The 9523-nt window shown below is 48.2% G+C and overlaps 1 protein-coding gene across 1 annotated transcript in view; it reads left to right on the forward strand.

The window, feature by feature from the left end:
• LOC147096208 (zinc-binding protein A33-like) overlaps positions 1–9026 on the forward strand; it is a 96467-nt gene extending 87441 nt beyond the window's left edge. The window contains exon 6 of the mRNA XM_085975075.1: positions 8449–9026. Within this exon, the coding sequence (XP_085831201.1) occupies positions 8449–9026 (578 nt within the window). The remainder of the gene's footprint in view (positions 1–8448) is intronic.
• The last annotated feature ends 497 nt before the right edge of the window (positions 9027–9523 follow it).

Here is a 9523-nt window from a genome sequence, read left to right on the forward strand (position 1 = left end):
AACCCCAGAGGTAACGGTCAGGTGGAAAGAGAGAACGCGACGGTATGGAAGGCCGTCCTCTTAGCCTTAAAGTCTAAGGGCCTCCCAACCTCCCGCTGGCAAGAAGTCCTCCCGACAGCGCTGCACTCCATCCGGTCATTACTTTGCACGGCCACTAACACCACCCCCCATGAACGAATGTTCGTTTTCCCCAGGAAGTCGACTACGGGAACCACTCTACCAACCTGGCTGACCGCCCCGGGGCCGGTCTGGCTGCGGAAACACGTGAGGACCCATAAAACGGACCCCCTGGTCGAGAGGGTGAACCTCCTGCACGCCAACCCCCAGTACGCCTACGTGGCGTACCCAGACGGGCGGGAGGACACTGTCTCCCTACGAGACCTCGCACCCTCAGCCGATCCGGAAACACCGCCACCACCCCCCCCAACCTCAGTCCAGGTAGACGGCATGCCGGAACCCCACGAGCCCTCGCCGACCACGCAAACACCAGCATCAACACCGGATAAGGCACCAGCACCGGATAAGGCAACACCACCGCTGCGGCGATCGGAGAGGCTTACGAAGCCTCCGGACAGACTGACCTACCAGAATTGGTAGTACACTTCACCCCGCCGGACTTAATTCTAAACAAGGGGTGAATGTGGTAAACCACGTTCACTATCGTTAGCACTGTTCACCACTGTTCGTTATAACTGTATCACTGACCACTATTGTATCACGGTACGAGGTCGCCTCTTGCCACACTGCTATACCTGGGATGACCACTGCCGACTCCGCCTTGGCTCCACCCACCAGGCCAGGTATAAAGGTGAGCGACTGGCTGGTATTCCTCCTGCTTGGATCGGATCACCCACGAGAGTGGGCTGTTATTTAGTCAATAAAAACCTTTAGTCACCTTCGTAACTCTTCGCCTTTTATTGGAGGAATTGATAGGTATATCACCCTCCACGGATGCTGCCTGGCCTGCTGAGTGTTTCCAGTATTTTCTGTTGTTATTGCTATTTTTTCTCCCCCTTTTCTTTCTCCCCCTCTACTCAGGGATTTACTTATATTTCATTTTTCAGTTCTGATGAAGGGTTTACACCCAAGATGTTAACTTGTTTCAGATGCTTTTTGTCGTGCGGTATATTTCCAGCATTTTCTGTTTTTATAATAAATACGATAACTGTTGAAGTTAAATGTTGGTACCTGAGAATCATTTTGTGCACAGATCAATCTTTACAAAAGCGGAGTCTGTAAATGTAGAATTGTAATCATTTCATGGGATCCTATTCTAAGGATATCGACCCCACCAATCAGAGTGACTGCACAGTTATACCACACCACACGCAGGATTACATTCTATGTTTTTAACCAGAATTATTTTAATTTACCCAATCTATTTGTTCATCAGGTAGAAATGTATTCAATGACATCAAACTGATATTGACCAGTTCTGCATGTGTAACTGCTGGAAGCTGTTGATTACATTTTCTCGTTCAGTTCACTGACCTGGTCCTTTACTTCCTCTGTCTCGGTTTCTTTCAATCCTCCTGACTGTTTATCCCTTTTCCATTTGCCTATCTGATAACTACCTGTATATACTTTCTCTCCTGTTGCGTGAAGGGGATAATTTGTTTCCCACACTTACTCAAGAATTTGGAGCATATAATTAACTTGAAATGAGAATATTTGTTATTTTATTTATTCAGCAAACCTGGGCTGCTGGACAATTCCAGACACCGTCTCTAGAGAGGATTACAGTGTGTTTAGATATAAAAGTGTTAATGTTCAGTGTGACCAAAACTGGATTGACCTTGTGTGAAAGTCTACACAAACATCCTTTAGTCAATCATGAATTTCTGTTCATGTTATACTTCACTTCAATGTCTTGTCGACCACATCTGAACCATGACATTTTAAGGCTCAGATCCCTTCCTCGGCCCATTTATTGTAGATCACAATACACTGTGATGGAGAAAAGCCCCCAGAAATACTGGAAAGCCTCTGGAGGTCAGACACAGTATTTTGCTTTTGCACCGTGATGGAGAATATATGGTGAGATAAGGAACCCCTCTCTCTCTCTGTCTCTCTCTCTCTGTTTCTCTCTCAGACTCTGCCCGTCTCTCTCTCTCTGTCTCTCTCTCTGTGTGCCTGTCCCTCTCTCTCTCTCCTTGTCTCTCTCTATATCTTGTAGTGTATGTACCCGTCTACCTTTAAGGGAACTATTGAATGTAACCGTTCACCTTTAAGAGAACTACTTTAGGTGTGGCACTATTTGTTTGGCTCCTGTATACTGTAATACAGACATTGACCACACCAGTATATAAGTGTTGTGGCAGGATAACTGGGGCAGATTCGCCCTGACCTCTGAATAGTAAAGACCTGTTTGTTTGTTACTCCTGAAGTCTGTGTCGTTATTAACAGTACAACCCACAGACTTTACAGTGGCGACGAGTCCGATCGTACCCTGCGGCAAGACTACCAAAGCAACGAAGAGCGTCGAAGAGAGGCAACCGCCCTCGTCGTGCTGCTGAAAGAAAACACGAGGCTGCAGCAGGAGGAAGGAGGAAGACTTTAGCAACAAAAGCTTCCATCAACAACAGGCACTGACTACCCTTCTACCACGGTGCGGAGTGAGCCGATCAGCAGGAAACAAGGCGGCTGCGGAGACTGTGAGTAGGCGAAGGTGTAGAGAATATCCGGAGGATAAGGGCTGTGCACTCGACCACGGTCGAGGGGGAACGGAGCCGGTCAGAAAGTCGGGTCCAACGGCGTCGTGAGACAGTCGGACCTCGATCGGCGGGAAAAGCCGGGCAGTGACCGCAGCCACGAAGCACTGAGACTGGGAGTAGGCGCGGGAAGAGAAACCCAGCCGCAGCCGGGGAGGGAAACACCGGTCTGCGAGAGGGCTGGGAGGTGAACAGGAACCGTGCGGGTGGGAGAGAGGGACAGAGCCGGGCAAGGGGAGAGAGACTGCGCGAGAGCCAGTCCAGCGGCTGAACTGTTCTTCACCAACGGGTTACCCAGGGCCGGTAGAACCGAACGTGCGGGAGAGAGAGCGACAGAGCCGGGTACGGAGAGAGAGACTGCGCGAGAGCCAGTCCAGCGGCTAAACTGTCCTCCGTTAACGGGGTGTACCCAGCACCGGTAGAGCCGTGCGGGCGGGAGGAAAAGACAGAGCCGAGTAAGGGGAGCTGTGCGAGAGCCAGCCCAGCGGCTGAACCTGTCCGCTGTGGGGAAAGCGTACCCCTTCCACCAGGAAGAAACGCGGGAAGCCGCCATTAGGCGGAGGAGACGACAGAAGCGGGAAACCGCCATTGAAGTGGGCGGGGAGAGAAAGGAAGAGCGGGAAACCGCCATTTTCGCGGGAAAACCGCCATCTTAACTGACATACCGCCATTGAAGTGGGCGGGGAGAGAAGGAAAGAGCGGGAAACCGCCGATTTCGCGGGAAAACCGCCATCGTAGAAATAAACAAATAAATAAGAATACTTAAAGAAATACTGGTGCTGCTCCCAAGGGAAGAAAGATGCCTAAGAGAGGGAATATTAACGATTTTAATTCTGAAATAGAAGACTGGGCCACGTACGTGGAACGCATAGAGACCTATTGCGAAGCCAACAAAATAGAGGAAGACGACAAGGCGATAACATTGCTAAACTCGATGGGGGCAAAAACATATGGGCTCTTGAAGCATCTAATAGCACCAGATAAACCAGCGGATCAGACCTTCGAAGAGATTGTGGCTGTGCTGAAGGACCACTTGAACCCCACACCGTTGATGCTGGCTGAACGATTCAAATTCTACGCAAGAACGCAGAGGAAAGACGAAAGCAATGCGGAGTACTTGGTCGAACTGCGTAGGCTAGCGAAATACTGCCAGTTCGGAGGGAATCTGACAGAAGCACTGCGGGACAAGTTCGTATGCGGATTGTCCAAAGAAGGGACGCAGAAGCGACTACTGGAAGAGAACGACCTCACACTGGACAGGGCTGTCCTTATAGCTGCATCGCACGAAGCCGCAGCGAAAGGAACGGCGGAAATGCAACTAAAGGCGGCGGCACTCGGGGTGGACCAAATTACTTCAAGCACAACAAAATGCTACCGTTGTGGGAAGACAACGCATGACCAGAATCAATGCTGGTTTAAGAACCAAGAGTGTAGGAAATGTGGCAAACTGGGTCACATCGCGAAGGTATGCCGGTCAAGGAAGAAGACCAACAATCAAAGGAAGCCACCACAAGAAAAGTACAACAAGGTACACAAGGTGGCTGAGAAGAGTTCAGACGAACAGAATTCAGACTCAGACCCAAACAACCAGGAGCTGGGTAGTCTGAGAATCCACAATGTGGGTAAAGAAACGGATCTACAAACCATCTGGGTCATACTAAAAATAGCTGGAGTCCAAGTAAGGATGGAGCTGGACACTGGATCAGCTCTATCAGTCATCAGCCGAAGGGACTACCACCGGCTATTCTCTCACATACCTTTAAGAAATACCAAGTTCGTATTACAGACATACACGGGGCATAACGTATACCCCATGGGGAAAATAAGAGTCAAGGTGAGAGATAGGGGTAAAGTACACCCAAGAATGAACTTGTACGTACTACCTGAGGGAGGACCACCACTTCTAGGATGGGAGTGGATCAAGAAAATAGACATGGAATGGCACTACCTACAAGCAATGACGAGTGAGGACTCGGTGCAGACAAGCAGCTCAGACTCTGAGCCGGAAGATGATAAGTCCAGCCCACGTATGAAAAACAAGGTTAACATGAACTCACTGACTAAGGTTGGAAAAACGATGGCGTGCATAAAGACAGAGAATTCTGAGTCTGTTCAAGTTACAGACATATGCATTACGGAGGAACACCGGGCTCGAACTCAACGTTATTTCAAAGTACGACAACAATTAGAACAATTAAGTTACCGTCTCGTACAAGAGATGAAAACAATGAAAAAGTTCTATGACACCGAATGGGAGAGTCTGGAAAGACAACAGAACCTGCTGGCTCAAGCAGAGAGCGACCATAGAGCCATCGTGACCAATTACCGATCACATCTCCCTTATGATGTTCAGGAGTTAGAATATTTGCATGATCTAGAGATACAGCATAAAGGCAAACCACGCTACACTGAGGATTTTGTTCTGCAATTGGAGACGGAGCTAGTGCAGGCAAGGTTAAGAGAAGCTGAATCGCAGTGTGCACTTAAAGAGATGCAGAAAAAAATCTTGGACATGGAAAAGAGAAACACTTCTTTACCTGATGTGAATAATGTGGCCATGTTGCAAGAGGAGCTTATAGGGGCGAAACTGAAAGAAGCTAAGCAAAGGATGTTGGAACTTGAAACACAGAACCAAACCAGCAGTAACCAGCTATGTCGAGCAGAGAAGGAGTGCTATGGTCTACATGAGAAGGTGCAATATCTCTCAGCCCAGAATAAGGGTCTACTCACTCAGTTAAATGAAAGTAAATGGAAAATGGCTGAGATAGACTGCAAGAATAAAGAAGATTTGATGGCAGTGAGACTTCAAGAGGCAGATAGCATAGCAGCCTTGGCTGAACTCCAACAGGAAATTGCGAAAGAAGCAAATGAAGAGGAATCTTCAGGAAGCCAGGATTTTATTCCAGTTCTTCTCTACGACTCCTTACAAGCAGAGTGTGAGAAGTTGAAAGAACAGTATGAACAGGCCCAGGCTACAATTCTGGAGGGGATTAACTCGGCAACCTCCGAAAAGCTAGTTTCAGTAGAAGCATATGAAAAAATAAAAGGTTGAACATGAGCAAGAAGCCCAAAGGCTGCAGGAAATTCTTGCTGAGCTCAAGGCCAAGGCAGACTCATCGGTAGAAGTTCCATCCATAGATGAGAATTTAGAGGTGAAAGACATGGCAGAACATGAAAGACAAGATGTCCAAGAACTCATAAAAATATTGAAGGAAACCCAAGTCAAATATGAGGCGGCAATGACCGAGGTTCAACAACTTGAAGAACAAATTCAACTGGGAATCCTTTCAGTGGAAGGAAAGGAAACTGTAAGAAACACAGAGACTGTAAGAATGGGCCCTGAACATGAGCTAGGGAGCATCAAGGCGCAACTTCTTCGAGCGCTTGAAACCAAAGTACAAGAGGAAAGGAAGGTGAAAGCATTGGAGGGAAAGGTGGCTGAAATGGAGAAGACTCTGACCCACAGAGTCCCCGTGGAAGAGTTAACGGTCAGCCAACTCCTTCACATGCTGAGAGACAAGACTCCACAATGGGAACACGAGCTTCAATCTTCAAAGGGAAGAAATTCGGAGCTCCCAAAAGTTACGGAAATAACTGAGGTGGCAAGACAGATTTTGTATTACAGTTTACTCTATGAAGAGTTCGTTGAATCACGTCAATGTGAACAGAAGAATGTTGAAACAGCTGCTTCAGTAGAAGGATTAAATAGCCTGATAACGCAATCCCCGATGGAAGGGAAGGTATTGAACTCACAAATGAGGTCAGTAGTGAAGGAATGGCAGACAACCCAAGAAGAGCGGGATGAAATTGAATGCATGAAGAAGTCTTTTCAAGAAAGATGTCTAGGGAAGGAACCACAGTCAGCTAACGTCCAGATGGGTAAGGAGGAAGTAGAAGGCCCTCTCGCTGGCCTAACTCAGGACGAACCCGAGTATTACCATGACCTGTTGAGTGACACTGAATATTACGAGGATCTGGTCTGCTCAGTTTGTGATGAAAACTCATAGAGAGTTGGTGGCGCTACAGCTGGCAGCCGAGAAAGGAGCTCCGAGAGTTTCAAAAAGGCAGAAAAGAAAAAGAAGAAGCAGAAGATAATAACTGTCTAAAATATTAGCACTTCTACCATCTCAGGCGGGACACTACGAAAGGAGCTAAATTAGTTGAAAAACCGGAAATTATCAAGACAGCCAGTTGGTTGTAAAAGTCCGCACTGCTGGTTCAACAGGATGAAAGTTCAAGCTGTTACGTCAAGAAAATGGCTATGGAGGAGTCACGCTAGCCATGTGAACCGGCTACACCAAAGAGATGCTGTTCGGAACGAGTCAAGATCAGAGACTGAATCTATGAACTGTTCCCACCGAGATTATATCTGTAAATTGTTTTATATGAAGTTGAAGATATGTATGTTTAACGGGGACTCTGTAAGTAATAAGCTAAAAAGGGAGGATTGCAGTGTATGTACCCGTCTACCTTTAAGGGAACTATTGAATGTAACCGTTCACCTTTAAGAGAACTACTTTAGGTGTGGCACTATTTGTTTGGCTCCTGTATACTGTAATACCGACAGTGACCACACCAGTATATAAGTGTTGTGGCAGGATAACTGGGGCAGATTCGCCCTGACCTCTGAATAGTAAAGACCTGTTTGTTTGTTACTCCTGAAGTCTGTGTCGTTATTAACTGTACAACCCACAGACTTTACATATCTGTCTGTCTTTCTCTCTCTCTCTGCCTGTCCCTGTCTCTCTCTATGTCTGTCTTTGTGTGCCTGTCTCTCTCTCTCTCTCTCCCTGTCCCTCTCTGTCTCTTTCTCCCGGTCTCCCTCTCTCCCTGTCTCTCTCGCCCCCATCTCTCTCTCTCTGTCTGTATCTCTCTCTCTCTGTCTGTGTCTCTGCCTGTCTCTCTGTGCCTGTCTCTCTCCCTGTCTGTCTCTCTCTCTCTGCCTGTCTCTTTCTCTCTCTGTGCATGTCCCTCTCTGTCTCTCTCCTTGTCTCTCTCTCCCCCGCTGTCTCTCTCTCCCCCTGTCTCTCATTCTCCCCATCTATCACTCTGCCCATGTCTCTCTCTCCCTGTCTCTCTCTCTCTCTATGTGTCTCTGCCTGTCTCTCTCTCTCCCTGTCTCTCTCTCTCTCTGTCTCTCTCTGTGCCTGTCTCTCTTCCTGTCTGTCTCTCTCTCTCTCTCTCTCCCTATCTCTGTCTCTCTCCCTGTCACTCTCTTTCTCCCTGTCTCTCTCTCTCTGTCTCTCTCTCTCTGTCTCTCTCTGTGCCTGTCTCTCTCCCTGTCTGTCTCTCTCTCTGTGCCTATCTCTTTCTCTCTGCCTGTCCCTCTCTCTGCCTCTGTCCTTGTCTCTCTCTCTCTCGCCTTGTCTCTCTCTCCCCCTCTCTCTCCCTGTCTCCCTCTCTCTCTCCCTGTCTCTCTGTGCTGTCCCTCTCTGTTTCTCTCTCTCACTCTTTCACTCTCTGCCTCTCTCTCTCTGCCTGTCCCTCTCTCTCTCCCTGTCTGTCTCCCTTTCGGTCTCTCTCTCTCTCTCGCTCTCCCTGTCCGTCTCTCTTTCTCTCTCTCACTGCAGGGTGTGTCCGCCCGGTAAAACCTTCTCCCGACAATGTCTTCCCGTTTCCCCTGTGCGCTGCTGAATTAATTTCTAATTCTGGATCATTGCCGATTTTACCAATCACTAACTGGCTGTGAAAGTTGCAGTGAGCGACTAACTTTCTATCTGTGTCCCTCTCTCGCCAGCTCCAGTCACCTTGGACCCTAATACAGCCCATCCTAAACTTCTCCTGTCTGAGGACCTGAGCACCGTGAGAGACACCGAGAAATGGCAGCAGACCCCCGACAATCCGGAGAGATTTGATTACGCTGTTCATGTCCTGGGATCAGAGGGATTCATATCAGGGAAACATTCCTGGGAGGTGGAGGTGGGGAACAAGACTAAGTGGGACATGGGTGTGGCGAAGGAGTCCATCAACAGGAAGGGGAAAATCACCCTGACTCCAGGTAACGGATTCTGGGCAGTGGGCCTGAGAGATGGGACTAAATACTCGGCTTGTGATATATCATGCAAACGCTTAGAGCTGAGTGTGAACCCGAGAAAGATTCGAGTCTGCCTGGATTATGAGGGAGGGAAGGTGTCCTTTTATAACTCAGATAACAAGTCCCATATCTACACTTTCACTGATACATTCACTGAGAAACTCTATCCTTACTTCAGTCCATGTCTCACTGATGGGGATAAAAACACAGACCCGCTGAAAATCTGTCCCCGGACAGTAACAATCCAGGAGGATGAGGGTTTTATCCCTTTACAAAAATAAAACGACTTCTTATACCAGGCGCAATATTCCCAAACTTGGCACCTCCGCCGAGACCGCGCAGGCAACCTGAAGCTTATTGGAACCCCACAGTGCACCGGCCCAATACTGCACCAATTGACTCACCCGGTGAGTGCCAGGTCCCGGCAGTGGAGCAGGAGTCTGGGAAAATCACACCCAAATAATCACCGATAAATACCCGCAGGGTCTGGGAAAATCCCACGCAATATATCAATAATCACTAATAAATACCCGCAGGGTCTGGGAAAATCCCACCTGATAACACCAATAATCAGCGATAAATACCCGCAGGGTCTGGGAAAATCCATCACACCAATAATCTACAAGGACAGGTTGGAGAAGCTGGATTTGTTTTCATTAGAACAAAGGAGGTTGCGGGGTGATTTGATAGAGGTGTACAAGATTATGATGGGTTTGGATAGGCTAGATGGGGAAAGGCTGTTCCCACTAGTTGATGCTACAAGGACTAGGGGACACCG

This window comes from Somniosus microcephalus, unplaced genomic scaffold (genome assembly GCF_052327205.1).
Source record: "Somniosus microcephalus isolate GS21.2 unplaced genomic scaffold, FLI_Smic_1.0 unresolved_chr1, whole genome shotgun sequence".
Classification (NCBI taxonomy): Eukaryota; Metazoa; Chordata; class Chondrichthyes; order Squaliformes; family Somniosidae; genus Somniosus; species Somniosus microcephalus.